Source organism: Sinohyriopsis cumingii, chromosome 6 (assembly GCF_028554795.1).
Source record: "Sinohyriopsis cumingii isolate HCF-2022 chromosome 6, ASM2855479v2, whole genome shotgun sequence".
Lineage (NCBI taxonomy): Eukaryota > Metazoa > Mollusca > Bivalvia > Unionida > Unionidae > Sinohyriopsis > Sinohyriopsis cumingii.
This window is the reverse complement of record NC_142966.1, coordinates 55,309,490-55,336,874: the sequence shown is the minus strand read 5'-3', so window position 1 is coordinate 55,336,874 and position 27,385 is coordinate 55,309,490. Positions and strand designations below refer to the sequence as shown.

Genomic DNA, 27,385 nt, shown 5'->3' with positions numbered 1-27,385 from the left:
ACAGTCCCTTAGGCATACCAGAGATAAAAATTGTTTTAAAAAAAAAGTTAACTGGATCTGGTATTTGTTGTGCATAATAATTGTTGTTTGTTCAAATGCTTAAGAAGCATAGTTTATACACATCAGTAGATGACCCACTCACTACCGTTCTCATGCACACAAAATATATTCACAATAATATGGATGAGTTTACAGTAAGACACCGCCAATAAATTAAAATATTTTCAGCTGTCAGGTGGAGCAATTTCATTCAGCAGTTCTTAGTTTGGATTGCTGAGAGCAACAGCATGATATATTTCTATTGACTTGATACCATCCTTGCCACATCACCAACAGTGTTAAATGGACTTGTGATTGTCTTTGCAGCAGCAAGTTGCCTTCCCAAAAAAAGGGTATTCCATTCCATTTTATTCAACCAGAATTTAATGTCAGTGCTATGTTGCATATTCAAACTAAACCTATTGAGTGAAGTCCAAATGGTTGCCACTAGCTTCTGTTGGACAGACCAGTCCTTACTGGGCTTCTTCTGTTTCTACTGAACAAACTTTACTCAGATGTTATCCATAACATTCTGTCAGAGTTTCACAGCCCAGCCATGACTTTTGTATAAATCTGTTGTGCTCATTCAATAACCACTGAATCAATCACTGACAATTTGAACCGAGATTCATTAGTAGGCAAAGCATACATGTTTATAAATAAAAGTTAACTGGTTCTGGTTTTGCTGTGCATAAACAGTAACTTGATCACATAACATTTTTGATAGTGGATTTATAAAATAATGTGAAATAAATTCAGTTGAAGTGATTGAAATAATTTTACCAATTTAGTGGGATCCATTGCCAAACACATAAAAAGGACAGCATTATATTGAGGGGTTTATAGTGAGGAACTTCTGCATTCCAATAGCCGAGGGCTTAAATTAATTCCTATTTATTTAAAATGTTTCATTTTTTTTCACAGGTAGCTACTATTCCTGACTACCTGGTGAAGTACACCCCGGGTGGTCCAATCAAATCCAAGTATCCCATCAATATGGAGGAAATTGACCATGTAAGTCTGCAGAGTGACAATATTAACCTTTAGCTTTGAAAAACGCAGATAGTAAAGACCATATATATATATATATATATATCTCACAGATTCCCATTTTCATCAATTCTACTACTCTTTAAGTCACTGATATTTATATGATCAATGTATAATAGTATGGTGAATTTACTAAAATGAGGGTCAGGTGTTGTTATTGAAGAGTGAGTTTAATCTAAGCTTCGATTTTCTGGTGTAAGTTTGGTATATAATAAAAAGAAAAGTTCCTTTTCCTGTGTAAATATCTTATATGTTTCACCTTGTATACCAAAAATGATATGTTTTTACTTATTGGATTCACCACTTGTTACATGAACACAAAGTATTGCATATGCATAACAACCATGAACACAAAAATTGCATATGTATAACATTCATACATGAACAAAATATTGCATATGCATAACATTCATACATAAACAGAAATATTGCAGGTGAATAACATTCATACATGAACACAAAATTATGCATATGCATAACATTCATACATGAACAGAAAAATTGCATATGTATAACATTCATACATGAACAAAATATTGCATATGTATAACATTCATGAACACAAAATATCCCATATGCATAACATTCATACATAAACACAGATTATTGTATATGCATAACATTTATAAAGAACACAAAATATTGCATATGCATAACATACATGAACACAAAATATTGCATATGCATAACATACATGAACACAAAATATTGCATATGTATAACATACATGAACACAAAATATTGCATATGTATAACATACATGAACACAAAATATTGCATATGCTTAACATACATGAACACAAAATATTGCATATGCATAACATTCATCCACGAACACAAAATATTGCATATCCAGACTTGTGCTTTGGCAGCAAAAGCATAAGCAGAGGTTGACTTCAGCCTTGTCAGCCAGTGAATCAGCCTGAGATTCTAATACCCTACCTTTGTATTGTATATTTACAAAGAATAATAATTAGAATCCTTTACAAGGATATACAAAAAATGACTAATTAGAGGTTAACATGTTTAGATTTATACTATCTGTTCTATCTCACACTTTCATCATTAACTAGAAGAGATTAAGTTAAATGCTGTAGGATCACATTTAAACTTTTGAACAGTTCATATCTTTATATAATGTAATCTTTTTCTCTATGCCAAGATTATACAAAAGGGAAACAATCAGCGTACGTTGTATAGACTTCTGTAGATAAATTAAGAGAATTTTTTTTATAGACTTACTGTTTAGAATTTATTGAGAGAGAAATAAGGGCATTGAAAGTACAGCCTAAAAGTGTTGTTTATGGTTTAAAAAATATTTTCAGACATTTTAGTTGATATTTGCATTGTGCCATCACAACTTTAATTTAATGGAAAATTATTGCCTGATCTTTCAGACTCATTGACTGTATGGCGAGTAGGGCATAACCGATTAGCATTTTTCTACTGATTTCCGATTCCGGATTTTGGGCATGAAATTTTTCCGATTCCGGATACGATTCAGTTAATCGGAAATGCTAAATTAAAAGGTTTTTCAAATCAACTTTTTAAACCGTGTTACACATGTTTTGCATATCACACCGATGTCACAAGGGGAAGGATATGGCAGGACTATAGCAAAATGCAACGAAGTTCAAAGCCACAAAGAATCCATGAAATTTTTTATTTTTTTGCCAGTTCCGACCCATTCTTTGTTCAACAATTAGTTGATCTTGCCGCCAGGCTTTTATTTTCCCGCCTTAATCATTTATGTCGGCAAGCGGCCAGTTCCATCCTGTACTTTATTCAACAATTAGTTGATCTTGCCGCCATGCTTTAATGTCGCGGTCAAATAAAAATAAAACAGGCTTTTGTTTGGTCCTATAAAGTTGGCCTCTTGCGGAATCATTTTCTTTTAATACCTCATTAGCATGTGTCAATGTATTCAATATTATGCCTTCATTATTGAGGATGTTGACATAAACGGGTAGGACTGTATTATATATTTTAATAAATTTAAATCTTTCGGTCTAACTCAAGTATTATCGTTTCACCCCGTTGTGTTGACCATATTGGACTTTTCTGACTTCTTTATTAACGCACTATCGAATGACACGCAGTGTTAGACACGGTGCTATAGAAATTCAACTTTATTATTTTTATTATCCGAATTGGTCGTTCCTGCCTTGTCCGACTCCGATTAATCGGAAGTTCATACTATCCGGTGGAATCCGATTTCCGGATCAAAAGTCAGTTATGCCCTAATGGAGAGCATCCTCTATTTCTTGACAAGCCAGAGCTAAATCATCATTTGATTCTTTATGTCACATTTTTTAACAGCAGTAGGCACTGTTATCAAGGAAAGAATATTTGTTATTTCTCTGCTGTTTTTTTTATGTTCACACTGCTATAGATGATGATAAATTGAATATTTTTATGACCCATCAGCTGCGTAATTTAATTCAGTGAACCATAATGATAAACAAGTTTTGTTGGTTTTGTTTTGGGGTTTAACACCATTTTTGTGCACAGGATAGGCTATGCATGGTGACTATTATAACTAATGGAGGTGGTGAAGAATCTTGAAAAATCCTGGTAAGAACCACGATCCCACGGGAAGCTACTGGCAGTTTTCTCACATACCCACATTGGCCAAGCCTGAGACTCAAACCTATGCGGACCAAGTTGAGATGGCAGCGATTGGAAAAGGCGAGCACTTTAGACCGCTCAACCACCAGAGGTCCTATGTAATGGTTGTCTTCCATGCACCAGGATTGACATGTCATTCTGTGATCCAGCTTTCTTGCTCGTCACTGTTGCTAATCTACCAGTAGTATTCTTTCCCGTGGCAACTTTGATATACCAGCTCAAATTTAGATTGTTTATGCTTTCATGTTAATTCCAATATAAAAGGGTGTATGAGGAACCGTTATTTCAACTAGGCTGTTGTGGCATATTCCTTATGAAAGGAAACTGGACAGTAGGTGTCACCGGAATAGAAATTTATTAAGGCACTGTTAAATGGTCAGTACAATAATGATGCTTATTTATTTATTAGTATATATTATAAATCATAATTTCCATTCATTTTCATGGAGAATTAAGTGTTTCGTATGAAACACTTGATCTTCTAGTATGCCTTAAATTGTTTATTAATTGAGCTCATTTATCTATTTTATAAAAATTATAAATTAATTCTTTTAGCCTATATACTCACATACTCATTCAGAGAAACAGTACTCAAGTTACAGTGTGTACTTTTTAAATTAATAAATAAATAAATATTTACCAGGTTTACCCCCCTAAAAAAATTATACAAATCTTTCTACATCACTTTTGTCTTCATTCCTTGTCCTTGATGCCCTTACATTGTTTTCGAAATATGTATTCTGTCATAGATTGTTTTCAGGTATAGGCCCCCACCCCAGAGTATGTTCATGTGTTCTTGGCATACATTCAGCTGGATATTTATGGTGTTGTTTAACCACATTGAATTTATAAGTGCCTTAAGATTTCCTAAAATACTAGATAATAACACTCAAAGCCATCATCATCATCGTCATCACACCCATTCTTGCATACACCTGATCAGAGTTCAACCACAAATCGCTAGTTTTATTGGAGGAATGTTTCTTTTTTTCTCCAAAAATGTACTATTAAAAAATTAAATACATGCATAAATACAAAATTACCACACTTGTCACTTTTTAACATCTTTCTAGTGACACTAAGGATACAAATTTGTTGCAACTTACTTTTGCCTGTAGTGGAGAGTTATTTCATTATCTGTGAAAGGAACTGCTCTCATCTTTTTATTGCCCAGCCCTTCCTTTTCGAGTTGATTACATCTCTGGAGTGTTGGAACTCATTGGCTATAAATATGCTGAAGGGATACTTCTTGTACAGCATGTAACAAGTGATACTACACTGGATAGATTTCATAGTGTCAGGTCTTGATTTTTTTTGGGGGGGACAGACAAGAAAAATGTTGCCAAGTGTCAGTCCAACTTATGTATGAGAATACACTCTATGGTTTTATAGTCTCCCATTCTTGTCATTTAATCCCTCAGTAGTTTCATACTATTTTTGTTTTCTTTCTTGTGTTGCCATACTTATATAGTTTATAGATTTTTCTTGGTCAGCTTCGGTATCTCATACAAACCTATTTTATTTTTCGATAAAATAGTCCTGCTTTGAGATTTTGAAACTTTATCACTATAAATCCGCTGCACATTTGCCATTTCCAAGACATGGATATTGATGAAGATGAGAAACATCCATCCTTCAGAATTTTACCACAGTCATCAAAGATTGCAGAAATTATTGGGCATCTCTTGGATAAAATTCACAACCCCAGTCATTTGATGGTCTCTTTGATGAGTCATTTGCCTGGAACTTTCTCATCACCCTGATACAAATCACTACTTACGTTTATCATTTGGATGTACCAAGCCAAGACCAAGATATTACTGCCATCAACATGTCTGCCACACTCTGTTGTAACGTGGATAGACAAGTGTTTAATACCACATCTAAACTGGACAAGAATGTTTCCTCTCTACATGAGCTGGCATCTTTTACAATCTTTTGTCAAGCTTAGAAGGTGACCAAGCATAGAAATCAATACACAGGTTGTCAACAGGGCTGCTCACCACATGATGGTAAATGCCCTTTTGGACTCTTGTAATGTCAAGTTGATAAGAAGAGATGCCCTCCTGCAAACTTTGTCTCTTAAATCCCACCATATAGTGACCATGATCTCCCCCCATTCAGTTCCCTTCTTAAGTTTGATGTTTTAATTAAGGAGGTGAGAAAGCAGACATCACAGGAGTTGCCACTTTGGCTCTCTGTACAAGGCCCAGTAACTGTGCCACCCAATCAAGGGCATACCAGCAAAGTGAAGATTGTCAACAGAAAGACCACTTGGGTAATTCTCAGCAACAATGACAATCTTTTCATGATTAGATAAGTCATAGGCGACCATATGCCCCTAATTTCCACAGGCTGGCTGGAATATGTTACCAGGAACAAGGGTGTTATTTAGGAAGAGTTACTTCCCTTAATTTATTTGACATATAGGTGGAATGACATTTTTCCCTCTTTCAGGGAAGGCAGAATTTGGAGGTAGCAGACAGTAATTTTCATATATTAATGTGATTGGGTAAGTATTACAGAGAAACATAATTTAATAATAAATTTCTTTTCTGAGTGAAATATATTATTCGAACCCTTTTTAAGGTTATGTATTTGTCTGTTGGAGAGTTTGTAATTTTTAGTGAATGTCAGCAATTTATTAGATCTTGCTTATTATGGATCAGTCAGCAAGTTTATGTGTCTCCATTTATCATTCAAATTTTCTTTTCCTTTTATTTTCAGTACTATGGCTTTGTGATGTACAGACACATCTTGAAAGACAATGTTTCTTGGCCAACAACACTTGATATTATGGGAGTGAGGGATAGAGGTTATGTAATGATTAACCAGGTATGGTTGTGTGCCAGGCTTATTTCTTGTTAAAGAATATCACTGTAGCTGATTTTATAAACAATATAAATGATGATAATGATATTGCTTCTGCTGCTTGGAATGATAAGGAAAGCTCATATCGTCTTGAAATCTTACCAAGCAGCTTACACCCCCACCTACCTTCCCCATCTTATCAGGCCATCCCTTTAAGCAATGAGAAATAAATGAGAGTAGCCTTACAAGATGATGACCACAATGTTCAGTAAGATTCCTTTTCTTTTCTGGTTTTAGAACTCTGGTTGCAGTTGTGAGCAATTGCCGCTAGTATAATATCACTGAAAATTTGGCATCGGGAAGAGAAGTGTTGTGCAACTAGACATCCAATCCATCCCAGTCTTTTGTTATCCAATCAGATCTGTGAAGATTGATCTTTTTCTTGCGGCGTTTTGATCTCATTGACATATTGAAAGCTCTAGATCTTACCTATGATGAGAAAAATTACATTCTTTGTTTGAATTATGAATGTTCAACTTTTACTCATTGTTATACCAGAGATTTTATTGGTCTCTATCATATGCCAAGAGGCTTAGCCCCTTTAATCACCACATGGACCAGATGTGCCATATGATCTTGGCTTAAAATTGGCATTAGATTTGTTATTGGATGTCTTTGAGCTTTTTAGGTTGCAGTAGGTTGTTTTGGAAGATCAACATCAGTATGTCACATGATTCCATGACAGGCCAGTGTTTCTGGATGATCTGACCTACTTTGGAGTTGTCTGGATGGTTGATCAGGATATAGATGGTGTCTGATCAAACTTTTCCTTTTCTCTATATTTTCATAGGTCATTACAGTTTGTTTGTTTAGGCCTTATATGTTGCCTCTGCTATCAGGTCTTTGTCATAGCCTTGTTTCATCAAATGTCCAGACAGTTCTTCAGACCTTTTTGGAATGTTTCATCATCTGAGCAAATTCTGTGTATCCATAGTGACTGGCTATATTTTATATTCAAAATGCAATGTATTCTATGACAGCTGGCTGAGAGAAGATACTGGTGTTGATTTTGGCAGAGTGTCTATATGGAGTTTGTTTTCTGTCTGTCTGATTATTATGTCCAGAAAAGAAAGAAAAAACTTGGTTTGATTTGGAGACTTTTGACATGAATTTTATTGAAAAATGGAAATTGTTTGCTTTTGATATGAAGTCATTCAAATTTTCTTCTACATATTGCCATTTCATTTCTGTAACGCTGATGAAGTGTATCTACTGGTATGTTGTATTTATCACCAATGCTAACAGTTGGCCCTCCAGTCTTCCTATAGAAATCTTAGCAGACATAGGAGCAGTCTTTGTACCCTTTGAAGTTCCCTTGATTTGAAAGTGTGTTGTTTTTTTTAGTACATTATGTATGGAAGGATGCATGGATGGATGGATATATCAGAGATTCCAAATTTGCCATATATGCCAGACATGACTGACTAATGAGCTTGACTGACCAATTGCTAACTCAACATGTTGGATATTAATGTCTGACTCTACATCCCCATTTGTTTGTACCCCCCTACCGATTTCAAAAACAAGAATGTTTAATGTGATAAAAAGTGCACAGAACTAAGTCAATTGAGTCATTGATTTATAATTTCTAACCTGACTGTGACCAGAATGGCACTATGCTGGCATCCCCTGCATCATTTCATGCTTAACGGACTTTCCATACTAACACGGCGCCATATTGCATACACTATAGGCTAGTTTATTTCCATCAGACAACATAATGACATAGTTCATCCTGTTCAACAATGCTGAATAATTGCGTAAATTACATAACATTGAAAGTTTGGAATTATATCCCTCTGCATACATGAACACACAAATTAAACCGCTTGTTAAATCCACATGAAAAGTGCAGTTATCATTAACCTTTGCTTAATTCATCATTGTAAATATTGGAAGCAGACGACTTATGTATGTACATCTGTAGTCGTGATAGACCCCTTTGCTGAAAATAGACTTGTCTAGAAACTGGAAATGGATCCGAGCATGACCGTCTATTGCACTGAAAACTTCCGTTAAGCATGAAACGCACATAAAATGACATTGTTAGGGCCACTCTACTCAGAGTCAGGTTAGAAACTATAAATCAATGAATAAATTGACTAAGTTCCTTGCACTTTTTATCACATTAAAGGTTTCCATTATTTAAATTGGTAGGGGGGTACAAACAAATGGGTTTGTATTATCAGACTTTAGAAATAAGCTAACTGTAATAATCTGTTTTCTCAGTAATTTAAATACTCTAGACCCACAAAATTCAAGACAAAAACAGTGTAAAACTTATCTGCTGCACTTGTCAAAACCCATATTTGAACATTTTCCCCAGCATCTGTATTTCTAAAGTTCAGATACAAAATAGACTTTTAAATAAGAAGCCCTCGCACCATGGCATGTACTGTTTAATAATGTGGAGGTGTATCAGCACAGATCAGACCATTAGAACAAACTATGTGAAGCTTTGGCCCTAATTAAGATGAAAAATTATACTTGTAACAATAGCAAACCATTATTTATTTCTTCCTAAACATTTTTGAGATCTGATAAAACTTTACTGTCAGTCTTCTTGTGAAATGCTTCCCATTTAGGTATTTTTTCTTCTTCTTGTGAAACAATAAATAATTTCTAAAACATGCGAGACACATGAAATACTGTTTTTGGATGAAATTCTTTAACATTGTTTTCTGAAAGAAAATATCATTTTATATGTAAATAGTTTTTTTGTTGCTCTTTTTTTGAACCTAGGCTCAGTTGATGTTTTTTTTTATCATTTATGTGCTGACACACTGTTGTAGATATTTTGAGAGACTGTTGTTAATAGGACAAACATTGCCAAGTAAAGAAAAGGGCAGTCTTTCATTAGCAAGGCTTTGAGAAGTCTGGAGATTACAAGTTTCTTGTGCTTTTGATATAGAGGCTGCTTGTATGCACTTAGCCCCCTGCGTAATATCTCAGAATCTATTGATAATAGTATATGCAGTTCTAGTACTTAAAAAGGTGAATGACATTTAATAATAATAAAAATCATCGCACTAACAATTATTCATCCTTTTTACATTGTATGCATGGATCATATTTGTCCTAAAATTCCTATAAAAATATAATATCCTTTACAAGTCCTATATTTTAGAAAATTGTAGTATGTTTTACACACTTTAAACCTTTATTTTTGGGGGCAGTGACAATTTCCTGTTCAATTGTCATGATGGACAGAAAATAAGAAATTTGAGCAAAAGAATATAAATATTGTAATTTTAAACCTTGTGTACAATAAATATGAGGCATTTGCAAGAGGAGGATGAGTCTCTCATGTTGTGTTGGTTCTTTGGTGCATGTTTTTCCTTTTCACATTTTAAAAATATTTCCTTTATATAATTAACTTATATTTTATTAGAAGCCAGATTGTTTGTCCTATTTTTGAAATAAGAAAGTCTGCATTTTGTAATTTTGTTTGCACCAAATTAGACAATGATCTATATAATACATGTATAATAAAGCGACAAACAAGTGTGCCTACATAGGCCCATCAGATAGGGTATATGTTGTGTTAAACTATGTAACAAAAACAGGAAACCAAAGAAGTTTAGTTTAAAAAAAACAAATAATTTATTTGTCTAAGTTGAAAGGTGAAAATGTACAAGATTCTTATAGTTTTGTGAATTAAATCCCAAACAATCTTAAATGCCCATTCACAAGTCCAAAAGTACAAAATGTTCTGAATTAATTCCAGTAGTCTTGATTATCCTGGTGGTATGCCAATACTTTTGAATGTCCTGATTTACCACAACCAGAATATCTTTGAATGAGTTCTTACTAATCCTAATGTAGTGTTTTAGTCCAAAAAGTGAATGAGCACTTTTTGATTCCAATGAATAATTTAAATAATTCTTCAAGAATTATATCTGAACACCACTACACACTCTTGATCATTGATTCCCTAAGACTGATATGAAACAGGAATGAATAATTTGTTTATCAAGTCCTTTTTATATACAAATTTCAGTTGACCTACAACATAATAGATTTCCAATGGATGAAAACAGCCTCCAGTACACACATTTTCTATGCATTTAATGTCTCGGCATGGAAAGTGGCAACTTAACATTATAGTATAGTGTGAACCTAGATTTGGTGGTCAGCAGCTCCAATGTCATGTTTGCTGATGCAAAAGATTAGATTTTGCTTATTCATTTCTATTCCGGATAACAATATTCAATGAAATTTGGTGCATTTGTTCCCATTAGTGTGCAGGATTTGCCCCAGGAAGAATACTGTTGGTTTGGGGGTCCGTAATCCCAAGATCAAGGTCACATTTGCTAAAAATAGATTTTGTCTGTGCATTTCATTTCCACACATGACAACCTAAGTTCTAGTGAACAATATGTGATGAAATTTTGCACATTTATTTATCCCAATGATAATTTAATTTTTAATGAACAGATTTCAAGCATCTTGGTGCATATGTTTCTCTAGCTGAAGGAAAAACCTTATTGTGCTCAGTAGCTTTAATAACAAGATCATAGTTGCTAAAAATTGATTTTGCATTGCATTTCATTTCCATATGATAACTTGAGTACCAGATAATGGAATTCAAGGGAATGTAGTATATAACTTGAGTACCAGATAATGGAATTCAGGGGAATGTAGTATATAACTTGAGTACCAGATAATGGAATTCAAGGGAATGTAGTATATAACTTGAGTACCAGATAATGGAATTCAAGGGAATGTAGTATATAACTTGAGTACCAGATAATGGAATTCAAGGGAATGTAGTATATAACTTGAGTACCAGATAATGGAATTCAAGGGAATGTAGTACATTTGTCCTCCTTTGCCCCTAGAGGAAAACCATTGATTCAGGAATCAGGATCTTCAAGGTCACAGCTACTGTAACTTAAATTAAATTTTACCTATGCATTTCATTTCAAGATATAGCTTATGTTCTAGTAAATAGATTTCAGTGCAACTTGTTTCAGATGTTTCTATTAGCCCAAGGAAAAACTCTGTTAATTTTCTGGTTTCATGGTCAAGGTTACTGTTGCTAAAACTATATTTTGCCAGTGTATTTTCTTCTTTAGTACATTTTCAAATGATAAATCAAGTTCAAATAAACAGATTTCAAAATAATGTTTTATTTGTCTCTTTTATTAGTGTTCTAGACAGAAATTTCTTACAGAAGGATGTATGGTAGCGGCCCTTTTTAACAAATGGCCAAGTCTGTGAAAATGTAAGGAATTAAAGCATACTCTTTAGGTGGCTTGCATTTATTATAAGGAAGAAAACTATTGAATTTGGAGTCTCAGGGCAAGATTGCCATGACTGCAAGAAGTAAAATGGTTTATGCAACAAAAATTTTTTTAATTGATCATGTAGTGTTGCAGAAGTTTGTGGGCTTTCATGTTGGATAAAAACAAAATCCTTTTGAATTTGGTATCCAAAGGTCAAGGTAACAATGACTGAAGGGAGGTTTATAGTTTCCACACAGGAACATTAGTTTTACATCACAGGCCTGGACCAAACTTTGTGGATGGCTTGCACTTGGGTAAGGAAACATTCCCTTTATTTTGGTTGAAAAGGGCAAATATCAGGGTCACTGTGACTGGAAGAAAAAGGGGTTTTGCACAATAATTGTTGTGCTAGAATATGTTCCCTGACCAAACTTTGTTGATGGCAAGTACTTAGGGTAATAAGAAAACCCCCAGATTTTGGGATCTAAAGGTCAGAGGTCACAGTCCTGGTAAGACTAATAAGAAGATAATGATTTCTGCACATTAAGTTTAGTTCATATCTTGACCAAAATTCAAGGTCATTCAGACCTGTTGGTTGGTGGTCAGTAATCATCAGTCAACAATGCCATATGATGTGCCATTCATAAAACTTGTTCAAAGTCTGTTTAAGTGATTTTATGTCAAAGAGAAAATAGTTCTAAATCATCCTCTGGTTATGCTGATAACTTCTTTGTTTCAGATACCATTTGGGATTGTAGAGCGGGAAAAACATACCACTGTTAATATCACAGGCGTGATTGGAGATTATCTTGATGTTCTAGTTGAAAACCAGGGCAGGATCAACTATGGAGATAATATGAATGATAACAGAAAGGTAAGGAATTTTTGCCTAATTATGTAAATATTGAAGTCTTCAGTATTATTTCACAAAGAAAAACCAAAAAACAATTGCCAGTATTTATTTTCAAAAACAAACACATTATTCTTATGCATCAAAATGAAGAAAGTAAAGAAACAGAAGCAAAGTAATTAAACATTTGTCTAGTGTCTAGATTACATCTAGCTGGTTTCTAACAATATATGGTTCTGGCTTCCTATAGCCCTGACATGCTGTAGCCCTGACTTCTGTAGCCCTGACATGCTGTAGTCCTGACTTATGTAGCCCTGACATGCTGTAGTCCTGACTTCTGTAGCCCTGACTTCCTATTGTCCTGACTTTATGCCTGACTTTTTGTTGCCATTACTTCTGTTGGTTTGACTCTATGCAGCCCCATCGGTATTCTAAGAAATGTAAAATCTGGAGAAAATGACCAACATGGGATAGGAAAACCAGTGCTGATAGCTTGTTGCCTGGGACCTCCTCCAAACAAATGTCTCATGGGAAGAATCATGCCCTAGGCCAATGCAGTTTTTCAAAATATTGAGTTACATTTTATTTGCAAGATTGATGTGCTGTTTGTTGTTTTTTATTTGTAAAGTATTGTTTTTCTTGATCATCCATTTACTCACTAAATAATGTTACTATCAGCAAACAGTCTGGATTTGACATTGAGTCAATATGTTGTGGAATAATGGCGCTTACAGATATTGACAAAACATGGCTTTTGGATTGTTTGGAATAAAAATAATGTTTCACACAAATATAAATAAGTAATGATGATTAGTAATTTGTGTCCATGGTCTTAACTTCATTTGGTAAATAAGTATATATGTGATTATTCTGGCAAACAGACAACTAAAATGAGAGAATGAGCAGATATTGTTATTCTAAAAACAAAAATTTTACATTTACATTTGATAAAACATAACTCATAAAAATGTTGACATTTTGCATTATAGTACATTTTCTAGTGCATAATAATTAAAGAGTGGAAAACCATCATATCTACTATGCTCACTGATTGATCAGCATCATTGACAAGTGGCAATAGGTCAATTTAACCTGGATGTCATACACGATTTGAAGCTGCTTCACTTGCAATAGGGAACCATTGATTGGTTTTTTTCTGCATAAGAGGATGTAATTTGCTCCACCACTTATCTATTTTCTTCTTCAAATACATTTCCCAGTCATAATATCTTAGGAGAACTTATACTACCTTGCAAATCAGCCCTACCAGACAACACTTTTGGCTAAAAAGAGCTGAAGTTATTTGCCCGCCTAGGTGGTGGTCAGGGAGAGTTATCTCCCCTTGATATAGGAATTAGCAGCAAAACCTATGAATATCTTACTACTTTGACTCATACCAAGAAGCATAATCTCACCATCAGAGACCTCGTATTAGCCAGAATCAACTTTGATACTAATAAAGAGTTCTCACTTCTAAGGAACGTATGTATCTTTATTTCCAACTTTTCTTTCTTTCTGCGTTGACAAAGTTCAGCCATTACAATTTTACCACACTTTATTTGTCTTTACATATTTAATTGTACTTGGATACTTGTATGGGTAGCCTATGAAGCTTCACAATAAATTTGGGCTGTTCTTTTTAATTTATATTCCTGAAAGTCCCTGAGACCTATAGAAAACTCTTAATAAATATACAATTCCACAATGGCTGGCTATATACAGGTGAGGTTTCTCTGTTAATACATTTAATATCCAGATGCTACGCTTCATTGCATTTACCTGTACAGTTTCTCCTTGAACCTCTCACAGTTAGTATAATGAATTATTTGGATTTTGCTGGATGCTTCACAGCTTTATTAAATTCACCTGCTATCTTCCAGGTAAATGCTATAAGGCATAGCTCTGCACCATTTTTGTGTTCAATAATAAGAGACAGGTGCAGAGTTACAACAGATTTATATGTTCTCCTCCATTTGTCTTATAGATTAGACCATGGGGAAAGTGCAGAAATGCTTGACTAAGGAAAAAGACACTATCAGGCTATATGCTGACATGCCCTCACTGGGGGAATTTTTGGCAGATAAGTGAGATAAATCCACAAAGGGCTCTCCAGTTGCAAAATGCTCAAAATGTACACAATCAGAAACAGCCCCAGCACCTCTGCCACCACCACAGGACTCCTTGTTGTTGGTGATACCTTTAGACCTTATCTCCACAGGGTTCTACTCCACAGCTCTTAATGATCTGCAACGGAATGAGCAAAACAAAGTATCCTCTCACTCAACTGATACGTGGACTGATACATCCAACTTCAAATTACTTCAGCAGTCTGGTAGAATCATCAATATTTTGAACTGTTTACATCATCAATTGCAAGATCCTTTCATCATCCATCTATTTTTCTCAAAAAAGTACATTCCATCAAGTTTTCATCAGTGGTTCTATTGTTGCCTTACACCCGTTTTTCATTTGGATATCCATACAGTTGACCAGGACATGCAGCTTTGGGGATGACAAAACTATACTCCATTCATATGGATCAAACATCTTTCAGTGACACGCAACAATTGGTCCATAGTGTAGTAGCTGTGGACTCTATGTTGGACTTGGTATTGATGGACATCTTCCAACAGGTGGAATGCGTACAAGGGAGTCGGTCTACAGAATGGCTTGGGTGGTTTTGAATAAAGCTGCTCAACTTACTTTAGCTAATGCAGCAGAAAATTTACAATTTGCAGTTTCTCTCATCGAAAACCATGGTTCTCATGAATCAAAGTTGAAATAAAGACAAAAGTAGTGATCATTTACGCCAAAGATTTTCTACAGGATCTACTCCATCTCTCAAAAAATGACATCTCCACATGGTCCTTACCACAGATCCCGGTAGGAGGATAGCTTCATTTATTTGATGCCAAATGGGAAAAAATTTGCCATGATGGTCATTGGACCCAACAAGTGGTTTCTGAGAGACTGCATCACATTCAAAACACCTCCTGCTCCAGAGTCCCATAGCTACAACCATTCCAACAGATCCATGCAAAGCCACTACCTTGCAGAAAAAAAATTAACTATCTTCTTCATGAAAAGAATGATAGAAATCATGCAAAATATAAATTCCCTGGCATTTTATTCCAGACTTTTCTTGGCCCCAGAGGCAAATGGTACTCTTGGCGCTGTCATCAACTTATACACCCTCATAGTTCATTCATGCTCCTTGGTTCTGAATGGAAACACAACGGTGCATGTTGAATGCTGTTCAAGAAGGAGACTTTGAGCAGGGACTCAAAAGATAAATAACTTCACATCCCCACTCACAAGGCTTCCAGGAAGTTCCTGCAATTCACCTACAACAACATCATTTATCAATTCCACGTGCTTCCATTTAGACTAAATATCATTCCATGGGTCTTTACTCATCTGATGAACCATGTTATGGCTCATGTCCGGACCATCTTCCAGTTGGTGAAATCAAGTTAACTGGACGACACACTGCAAACACATCAGGTGAGTTATATACTAGAACATGATATGATAACCTTTGTCACACTGCTTACAAATCTGGGTTTCCTCATCAACAAGGACAACTTTGACCTTATACCAGTTCAATAACTTGTTCAAACTAGGTGTAGAATTCAACAAACAGGTAAAGTGAATGTGTCCATCTCAGAAACAGGCACTGAAATCAGGACCCTGATGGCTTCATTACTCTTGAGGGAATCTCTCTGTATGAGAATTCCTTCTCCTTATAGGATTGCTAGATTGCGACAGTGGACCTCATCATCCTGGGTCAGCTTTATATGCGCCCATTAAAATGATTCTTTTATCCCATTGGAGGGTGAAAGTTATCTCACTGGGCCAACCTCTTTCCACTTACACAGATATGATGTACCATCTGCAGACTTTGAGTGTCCTAACTTGGCTCATGGCAGGTATACCTCTGGAAGCACAACTACCAGAGATCAGTCTGTAGTGATGCATGTACAGAATGCTGGCGGGGTATACCACCTTTTTGGAAGCCAATGGAGTGTGATCTCACCAGGACCGGCATCTACACATCAGTATCCTGGAGATGAAGGCCATTTTGAAAGCCTTTCAGTGGCAGGAATTTGTAACTGGAAAAGGTGTCCTCATTCTCTCTGACAAAACACTCTGGTGGTGACTTATCTCAATTAGCAAGGCAGAACCGCGTCCCAGAACTTTGTATACTTGTGTGGGACTCTCTAGAATGGTGGCATCAACAAAATATTCACATCCAAGCTTATCATATTCCAGGAGTCTCATTGTAATAGCAGCTTCTTTGTCCTGGAAAAATCAATTTATACAGATGGAATTTGCCTCTCTTAGTGATGGCAGGCAGAATCACTGAAATATATACTGCTTCCTTTATGAAAGGGAGATGAATTTGCCTGACTGCCACCTTGATGGGCTATTAACTTTTTGTTCTTTTTAGCTCAAAGCACTATCTGGGACGGCTGGATTTGTGACATAGTAGTAGTTCTTCTGAGGTATTATGCTTGGCTAAGTATTCACAAAAAAAACATATTTTACTAGAAAAATTAGTTTCTTAATGTATTGCAGTCGATTAATGTATTTGAACATGAAACTTAATTTTGAAGTAAAACGTTTCTTCATTAATACTTGCCCAAAAATCATAAAAATTAGTCACACCCTGCCAGCCTCTCCTTAGTTACATTTTATAATCTGATAGTGTGCACAACTGCCCCTGTTGTAATTGAATAGATGGAATTAGCACCATTTTCTCTATCCAAGGGGAGATCACTCTTGTCTGCCTTGTTCCTAAGTGGAAAGATGGCAGCACTTTTCTGGCTAAAAACTAATTTGGGAGTGCTGGACTTTTGAGGTAGTGGTAATACTGTTAATATATTACTATTATGTAGGTTTATAGTAAAAGCATACATTTCTTAATAAACTGGTCTTTTTCTTTTTATTGCAGGGTCTCATAACAAATGTGACTCACAACGGTGACGCTCTCACAGACTGGCTGATATATCCTCTGCTGGAAAACATCACACTTGTCCAGTCATTCAACCTAAAACAGTTACATCTTTTTTAATCCTCTTGCACAATACACATTTTGCCACTAAAAAGCTTTCAAGCGTAATGTTACTGTTGCAGGCTGACTATCTCACAATGCATTTCCTAAGCAATAGTGTCTCTTTGAAAGATTATTTAAGTGAATTTTGAGTATAATATCCAAAGGATTTAAGAAAATGTTAACAGAAAGTATTTGTGTTCTTTTTTTATCATAACTTAGGACTGCTTCCATTTAAACATACAAGACTTTAATTCAAAATAATATGAAACTTTAAACTGAATGTGTTGGTTGTTGGCCCACATTGAAAGTGCCTTCCCTGGATCCCAAGTATGTTTAACTGAAGCAGCCCTTAATAGGGCCTAAAATAAAACTCTAAAAAAGTCTTGTAAAAAGGTATTAAAACATATTAAAAGACAAGATGGAAATTTTTCACCTTAGAATACAAAATGTCATTAGATGTTCATTAATACGTTCAGTTTATGCGCCTTTTAATATCCCATTACCAATAACGTTGGGAGAGGATATTGCATTTGTCCCTTTGTTCATGTGTTCATTTGTTTGTTCATTATGCCCCAAATATCTTGGATGTCATGAAAAATTTTATGTAGATACATCCCAATGAGAGTAAGAAAGTCATATTCAAAATTGGTCACTGTGACCCAATTTTCATGATAGAGTGGCTTAAGTATTTTCAACTATTTTTGTTCACTACTTCAATATCTGAAATCCTATTTTACCCACACTACTGAAAACTGTTATGTGAATGCATTTCAGAATGGGATACTGTGACCAAAATTGTAATGCTTGAGTGACTTTTAATATAGCTATTTATTCACTACACCATCAATATCTTGGGCCATATTTCACCTACACTTATGAAAATATGTGTGGATGCATCTCAAAGTGTGCTCAGTCATGCCAGACTAGATCACTGTAAGCTAATTTTTATGCTGAGAAATGCTAGTTATTTTCGACATTTGTTTCCCACATCATAGAGATCTCTAACCCTATTGCATCTAGATTAATAAAGTTTGTTTTGACCCTACACTGATGAAACTTTTAATCTTGACCAATCTTAACAAGTAGTATGTTGTAAATGTTGTAATATTTTCCTTCTTCCACATGGTGGCTTATTTGTAATCAAAGATTAACAGGTAGTGAGGAACAGGTTTGAACCCAGTCCAGACCAACTTGGGCCAGCTGTCATGGCATATCTCTATGCACTCAGCCATACCAGTCTGTATATTGTCAGCTACTCCAAATGTTCTCCTCCTGGTGAAATAATTTGTAAGGAAATACGTTTTAAATTTATTTGTGATATATTTAGTACCAGCTATTTTTTTAATTTTCCAGTTCTTATCCCAGGCAAAATGGTCTTTTGAGCACACCAGCGTTGTATGCAGGACAACTAGTTGTTCCAATGGAGGTACCTCATCCAATGGACACTTACTTCGATATGTCACTATGGACAAAGGTTTGGATGTACTACCATATATATTTGCTTAAAAGTCAAGTCAGACTGCAAACATCGAAGGTCCTGATCAGTCATAGCATAATGTGCCTGAAGATCACAGTCTGTGTTGTTTGTTCTATTGACTACACAGACCCAGGTCTTCCAGTGCATTATATGACAATAGATCTGGGTCTATTCAGTTTGCAGTTGGTCTCGACTTGAAGGTATTTTTATTTTTTTTTAGATATGTGAAACATTTTTGTTTTAAAAATTAACTGAGTGTAAGAGGCCCAAAAGTAAACAATAATATCTCTTTTCAAGTTCAGCTAGGTTTAGAAAATTTTCTCCATGTTGCATTCATTATATGGACTGGCCATTTTATTTATATTTGTTTAAAAAAATAAATTATCTTGAGGTTAAAGGAATAGATAAAAACCTGATTAGTAGAAAATCCAATGCTCTGTCTTACCTCCATCCACCAAGATGCAGGTATGGTATAAAATGTAGAAAAAGATACTTTTACTCATAAATGTTGACTTCACTGCCATTATAGTTTTATAAATACTTAAATATGTTTCCACTTGGTTGATGTAGAAGATAAATGGCTGCTATTAAGGTTATAAGAAATAACGCTGACTAGGACATATCTCGTAGAACATTTTATGAAACTTTAATAACATTAAATGAACTGGTTTTGGAGATGTCATCATTATGTTTGCTACATAGCTGCAGTTGAGACCAGGTGACACTCATTTACCTGTTGATCATGTTAAATATTTCCTCAATTCTTCAATAAAATGTTTACTGGTGTATTTTTGGGCAGATGTTGAAAATATATTCTGCCTGGTTTATATAAAGATTGAATGTTTGCTAGGGAAGCCATCAAGATAATCCGGGAACATATGACTAAATATGGCTGGGTTCTTTTACAAATATTTTTTATTTATTTAGCTGTTATGAATACTAAGATTCTGTCACTCCAAGTTCATGCGATAATATTGTTTTGATGTTTCTGTCAGGTCTCAGTTTCTAGAAGTTCATGGCAGTTTGAACACTCCTTATGTGAGGAGTTCTTTGTTGTGACAGCTTGGGTCATACTGAACACGTTGAAAACTTAATTTAAAATAGAAATCTTTTCTTAATTTAACTACTGGAAATGTTGGAGCAAAGAATGTTTTCTTTTTTGATTTAAATTATTGGTGTTTTAATTATTCTTTGTCATATATCTGAAGCAATACAGCACAGTGAACTTTTTATAACTGTACATTCTGTCTCACATGCACACATACAGACACATACACACCACTCTGGTACAAAAGCAGTTGTATCAAAAATTGTCTGTGGCAATAAAATATTTAAATTATTTATTATATTGATGTTGAAGCAAGAGAGAGATAGAGAACCTACTGAATTCTGAATTAAACAGTAATAATGATCCTAGAAACAATTTCTGGTTATGTAGATGGCATGCAGTCATGTACTCAGGTAAAGGTTAAAATGTAGAGAGCATATTTCTACCCTGTTTCTCTCTGCATTCATTTCCATTAACGATAACGTTATCCATCATATTGAATGCATATCCATTCCTCCATCGCTAATATATATATAAAAAAATGTCCCTTTGATTTAAAGTTGTTATAAGCATAGGTAAAAAATCGTGTTATCAACTAGATAATAATCCATTGTTTGTTGTTAACTGTTATGTGATGACCTTTTTTCTCTCATATCAACTTACTTAAGTCTTGTTCCATAGGTTGGAAGCATCTGGCTTCACTGTCTGTTGTACTGACTGCCATTTCTTTTGTTCTCTGTCGTGGTGAAACTAATCACATCTATACAGATGGTTTTTCCACAAGACACCTTTGTCCTTCAATGTCCTTTATTTATGAGTCACATTATAATTTTCAACCTCTACTCAGAGGATGTCTGTCCACAAAAGACTGTTTATGAGTCCATTCCATTATAATTATGATAATTTTAACCTCTACACAGAGGATGTCTGTCCACAAAAGACTATGTTTATGAGTCCATTCCATTATAATTATGATAATTTTAACCTCTACACAGAGGATGTCTGTCCACAAAAGACTATGTTTATGAGTCCATTCCATTATAATTATGATAATTTTAACCTCTACACAGAGGATGTCTGTCCACAAAAGACTATGTTTATGAGTCCATTCCATTATAATTATGATAATTTTAACCTCTACACAGAGGATGTCTGTCCACAAAAGACTGTTTATGAGTCCATTCCATTATAATTATGATAATTTTAACCTCCACACAGAGGATGTCTGTCCACAAAAGACTATGTTTATGAGTCCATTCCATTATAATTATGATAATTTTAACCTCCACACAGAGGATGTCTGTCCACAAAAGACTATGTTTATGAGTCCATTCCATTATAATTATGATAATTTTAACCTCCACACAGAGGATGTCTGTCCACAAAAGACTATGTTTATGAGTCCATTCCATTATAATTATGATAATTTTCAACCTCTACACAGAGGATGTCTGTCCACAAAAGACTATGAGTCCATTCCATTATAATTATGATAATTTTCAACCTCCACACAGAGGATGTCTGTCCACAAAAGACTATGTTTATGAGTCCATTCCATTATAATTATGATAATTTTCAACCTCTACACAGAGGATGTCTGTCCACAAAAGACTGTTTATGAGTCCATTCCATTATAATTATGATAATTTTAACCTCTACACAGAGGATGTCTGTCCACAAAAGACTATGTTTATGAGTCCATTCCATTATAATTATGATAATTTTAACCTCTACACAGAGGATGTCTGTCCACAAAAGACTATGTTTATGAGTCCATTCCATTATAATTATGATAATTTTAACCTCTACACAGAGGATGTCTGTCCACAAAAGACTGTTTATGAGTCCATTCCATTATAATTATGATAATTTTAACCTCCACACAGAGGATGTCTGTCCACAAAAGACTATGTTTATGAGTCCATTCCATTATAATTATGATAATTTTAACCTCTACACAGAGGATGTCTGTCCACAAAAGACTATGTTTATGAGTCCATTCCATTATAATTATGATAATTTTAACCTCCACACAGAGGATGTCTGTCCACAAAAGACTATGTTTATGAGTCCATTCCATTATAATTATGATAATTTTAACCTCCACACAGAGGATGTCTGTCCACAAAAGACTATGTTTATGAGTCCATTCCATTATAATTATGATAATTTTAACCTCTACACAGAGGATGTCTGTCCACAAAAGACTATGTTTATGAGTCCATTCCATTATAATTATGATAATTTTAACCTCTACACAGAGGATGTCTGTCCACAAAAGACTATGTTTATGAGTCCATTCCATTATAATTATGATAATTTTAACCTCTACACAGAGGATGTCTGTCCACAAAAGACTGTTTATGAGTCCATTCCATTATAATTATGATAATTTTAACCTCCACACAGAGGATGTCTGTCCACAAAAGACTATGTTTATGAGTCCATTCCATTATAATTATGATAATTTTAACCTCCACACAGAGGATGTCTGTCCACAAAAGACTATGTTTATGAGTCCATTCCATTATAATTATGATAATTTTAACCTCCACACAGAGGATGTCTGTCCACAAAAGACTATGTTTATGAGTCCATTCCATTATAATTATGATAATTTTCAACCTCTACACAGAGGATGTCTGTCCACAAAAGACTGTTTATGAGTCCATTCCATTATAATTATGATAATTTTAACCTCTACACAGAGGATGTCTGTCCACAAAAGACTATGTTTATGAGTCCATTCCATTATAATTATGATAATTTTAACCTCTACACAGAGGATGTCTGTCCACAAAAGACTATGTTTATGAGTCCATTCCATTATAATTATGATAATTTTAACCTCTACACAGAGGATGTCTGTCCACAAAAGACTGTTTATGAGTCCATTCCATTATAATTATGATAATTTTAACCTCCACACAGAGGATGTCTGTCCACAAAAGACTATGTTTATGAGTCCATTCCATTATAATTATGATAATTTTAACCTCCACACAGAGGATGTCTGTCCACAAAAGACTATGTTTATGAGTCCATTCCATTATAATTATGATAATTTTAACCTCCACACAGAGGATGTCTGTCCACAAAAGACTATGTTTATGAGTCCATTCCATTATAATTATGATAATTTTCAACCTCTACACAGAGGATGTCTGTCCACAAAAGACTATGTTTATGAGTCCATTCCATTATAATTATGATAATTTTCAACCTCTACACAGAGGATGTCTGTCCACAAAAGACTATGAGTCCATTCCATTATAATTATGATAATTTTCAACCTCTACACAGAGGATGTCTGTCCACAAAAGACTATGAGTCCATTCCATTATAATTATGATAATTTTAACCTCTACACAGAGGATGTCTGTCCACAAAAGACTATGTTTATGAGTCCATTCCATTATAATTATGATAATTTTAACCTCTACACAGAGGATGTCTGTCCACAAAAGACTATGTTTATGAGTCCATTCCATTATAATTATGATAATTTTAACCTCTACACAGAGGATGTCTGTCCACAAAAGACTATGTTTATGAGTCCATTCCATTATAATTATGATAATTTTAACCTCTACACAGAGGATGTCTGTCCACAAAAGACTATGTTTATGAGTCCATTCCATTATAATTATGATAATTTTCAACCTCTACACAGAGGATGTCTGTCCACAAGAGACTATGAGTCCATTCCATTATAATTATGATAATTTTAACCTCTACACAGAGGATGTCTGTCCACAAAAGACAACATTTATGAGTCCATTCTGTTATAATTATGATAAAAATAATTAAATCTCAGAACAGAAGACATCTATCCATAAAGTTTCCCCATTTCTGGTTATTCCTTTTCAAATTTTGCAATCTTTTCTTTCATACACTTCCTTTTGGAACTTGGTTAACCTTTGTTGATAAGCATGGATATAGAAGCTTTAATCCTTTGTTGATAAGCATGGATATAGAAGCTTTAATCTTTTGTTGATAAGCATGGATATAGAAGCTTTAATCCTTTGTTGATAAGCATGGATATAGAAGCCTTAATCCTTTGTTGATAAGCATGGATATAGAAGCTTTAATCCTTTGTTGATAAGCATGGATATAGAAGCTTTAGAAATGTTTGCATTGTGATAATTATGAGTATGGAATTCTTATTTAACACTAGTGCATACTTTTTTATCTAGATTTTATAGTCCTGTTGAATTTAGTATATTAACAGTATTCATTTTATGTTGCAGGGTCAGGTATGGATGAATAATTTCAATCTGGGCCGCTACTGGCCAGCTGCTGGCCCACAGATCAGACTATATGTTCCGAAGCCAGTGCTGAGCCAAGGCGAGAACACTGTTGTAATGCTAGAATTGGAATCATCACCATGCATGCATGACACCAATTGCTTTGTTACCTTTATGGACCTGCCACTTATTAATGGTACCGTTCATCCTTTTCTGGGTCATCATCATGGTAAACTAGGTCATCATGGTTACTTGCCATCACTTTAGGTTGCCATTATACTTTCAGTTTCATAGTAAATTGAGATAATTGTTTTAAATTTGTATAATTCCATTTGTATACATAAATGAATGCTAGTTTATAGAGGCATTATTCTATATATTTCTCTGAGAGGATGTAATGTTTTGCAATTGTTCTAAAGATATTTGTATTTGTATATCAATATTTTTTTCAATTATTTTTGAGATGATTAAATGACTTTCTTTTTGCCTTGTTTTTTGTTGTTGTATTGTTAGCTATCAAGGCCATAAAACCAAGTTAGCTATGGTTTGGTTCTGCATCTGTCATGTGTTATGCATCCATTTCATTTGCAGTTTTAAACTTCTCAAGAACCTCAACCAATTTTGGCAGAGAGCATCCTGGCATAAAGATCTTTAACATTTTTTTTTACAAATGATGTTGATCTGATGTCAGGTATGACCACTGTTACGAAAATAGAAAAACCTCTAAATTACTTCCCAAAAACCACTTAAAATGAATTTGATCACATTGGACTGAAAGCATTTTGGCTTGAAGCCCTTTTAGTTTAAAAAAATTATACTGATCCACCTTAAAATATAGCAGATATTCCTAACAATAGAAACACCCATCACCCAGTTTCCAAATGGAATCTCTCATGGGTTCATTTTAGGTCAATTTAAGCTTTTATCCAGAACCTTGCTAAAGCTACTATCATACAAAATATGTTCCCTGTCAGCTTTAGCTGTGGCATGGAGGGGGAGTAAGTTACATGCTCTTTTAATTGACCCAAACTAACTCCGGTTCAGATCAGATGGTTCTGGGGTGCTAATGATGCAATTAGGCTTTGTCGCCAAGAATAGGCTGCTGTTACTGGGCAATCAGAACATTGTCATATGCTCTCTTTCTTAGATATGGTAAGAAAAAGGAATCTACAAGATCCTGTACTTACCTTCATGCATTACTTAAGCACACAGAGTAAAATCATGGAACAAGAAAGCAACTCTTTCTCTTGGTGAGTGCTGTGTTATTGTCACGGCTTACGTGGGCATAATCCTAAGTCCCAAAAAGTCAGAGTTCCCTCATGAAGATTTCAGCTTATGAAATTAAAGCAATCTATGAGCCTTGTTTTTGAATGTAAATTTTTTATCCAAGACATAATATAAGCTGTTGGCTGGCATGTACAGTCAGCCTTCTCTATCTTTTACCCCAGGGATTTAGCTTCACAGAGACAAGAATTGAATCTGGTGAGTGCTACTATACACTCAGTTCATGTTAACTCGGCCTACTTACAGGCAGTATTTTATCACTTTGCAGAATTTACCCGTAAAATTTGTTGGTAAGCAGAGTTCAGTAATTCTCTTCTTTGCCAGGTACAGTTGTCATGGATATGTGACCATTGGTTGTGCTACTCTGAAGTAAGGAGTATGGGTTATCTTTCATTTAAGGAAACTAATTTTTTTATCTCCATGAAGGATGCCTGGGGTATAGGTGTGATGCTCAGTATTTCCTCCTCTTATTACCTACTCTTTTAATGTTATTGTGATTGGGGAAGAGAAGAAAAATATCTTGGTAAATTTTGTTTCTCCAAGAATAATTACCTCATAACATTACACCACTTCCTCAGTAACTCACGAACCTGCTTATATCAGAGTGTCTTGCATGGATCCCATTTTTTCTTTGAAATTGGCCCCTTTGTGTTGAATGTAAAGAAAACTGATCAGAACTGGTAAATGAAATCTTGATATATCACTCATTTTATTATCAAAAATGTTGTTTAGTGCCTGAAAAGTTGGATTCAACATTGTGAAATTCACATATTTTGTTAGATTTTTTTGGAAACATATTTGTCAATGTAATGTAAATAATAATAATAAAAGTAATACATGGTAAAATAGAAAACAATGAAAAATTCTGGTAAAAGCTAGCAGGTTTAAATATTTAAAAAAATAAACACCAATTAAATATGTCTTTTAAGCTGAAATTCATGTTCTAATCTTTTATATCTGTTTCAATGTAAACAATGTGTAATTGTGATATGTTCTTTTCTATTGATATATGAAAAGAGTCAATCGATGATCACATCAGTGCCCACAACCATGTCTGTGAGAACTTACTTAATTACTTGGATTTGTTTTGATCTATTACTTTGCGAGTGTTTGTTGCATTGTAACATTCGATTTTTAAAAAAACCTGTATTGTTTTATGACATTAAATATGTCCTATATATCAAATCAAGCAAAAGAGGTACAATAAAATAGCTCAAATACATGCAAATCCTACCTGCATAAGCTCTTGTGATCAGTATCACGTCTCAAAATCAACACATTTTATTTGACCAGTCAGACATGGTTTCAAATTTTATTTATTTAACATAAAGTATATTAATCAGTAATATATCATTTGTAAATGTGAACACGGAGAATAAAAGATTCGAGTCAAAGGCATACTTGGGGAATGAAAAGCTTTGTGTCATAGATAGGGGTCATAATGGTGAAGTGAGATAAGAGTCTAGTGAACTCAAAACTGCAAAGTCTAAGCAACAATTGGGCATGGGCTGCAAAAGATACAGAATTAGATGATGCTGTGTACACCTGGTTCATGCTGTAATGTGAACAAGGTGTTCTCTCTGTGCAACAATTGTCAAGGCCCAGGC

At 34.6% G+C, this 27,385-nt stretch overlaps 1 protein-coding gene across 3 annotated transcripts in view; it reads left to right on the top strand.

Annotated features, from left to right (window-relative positions):
- Positions 1-24,979, top strand: part of LOC149796967 (beta-galactosidase-like) — a 74,279-nt gene extending 49,300 nt beyond the window's left edge. For all 3 annotated transcript variants that reach the window (XM_089961650.1, XM_089961648.1, XM_089961649.1), the window contains exons 12-17: positions 964-1,053; positions 6,445-6,552; positions 12,556-12,690; positions 17,621-17,724; positions 19,076-19,196; positions 24,498-24,979. In XM_089961650.1, the coding sequence (XP_089817776.1) occupies positions 964-1,053; positions 6,445-6,552; positions 12,556-12,690; positions 17,621-17,724; positions 19,076-19,196; positions 24,498-24,761 (822 nt within the window). In that variant the 3' untranslated portion in view covers positions 24,762-24,979. The remainder of the gene's footprint in view (positions 1-963; positions 1,054-6,444; positions 6,553-12,555; positions 12,691-17,620; positions 17,725-19,075; positions 19,197-24,497) is intronic.
- Positions 24,980-27,385: the final 2,406 nt, after the last annotated feature.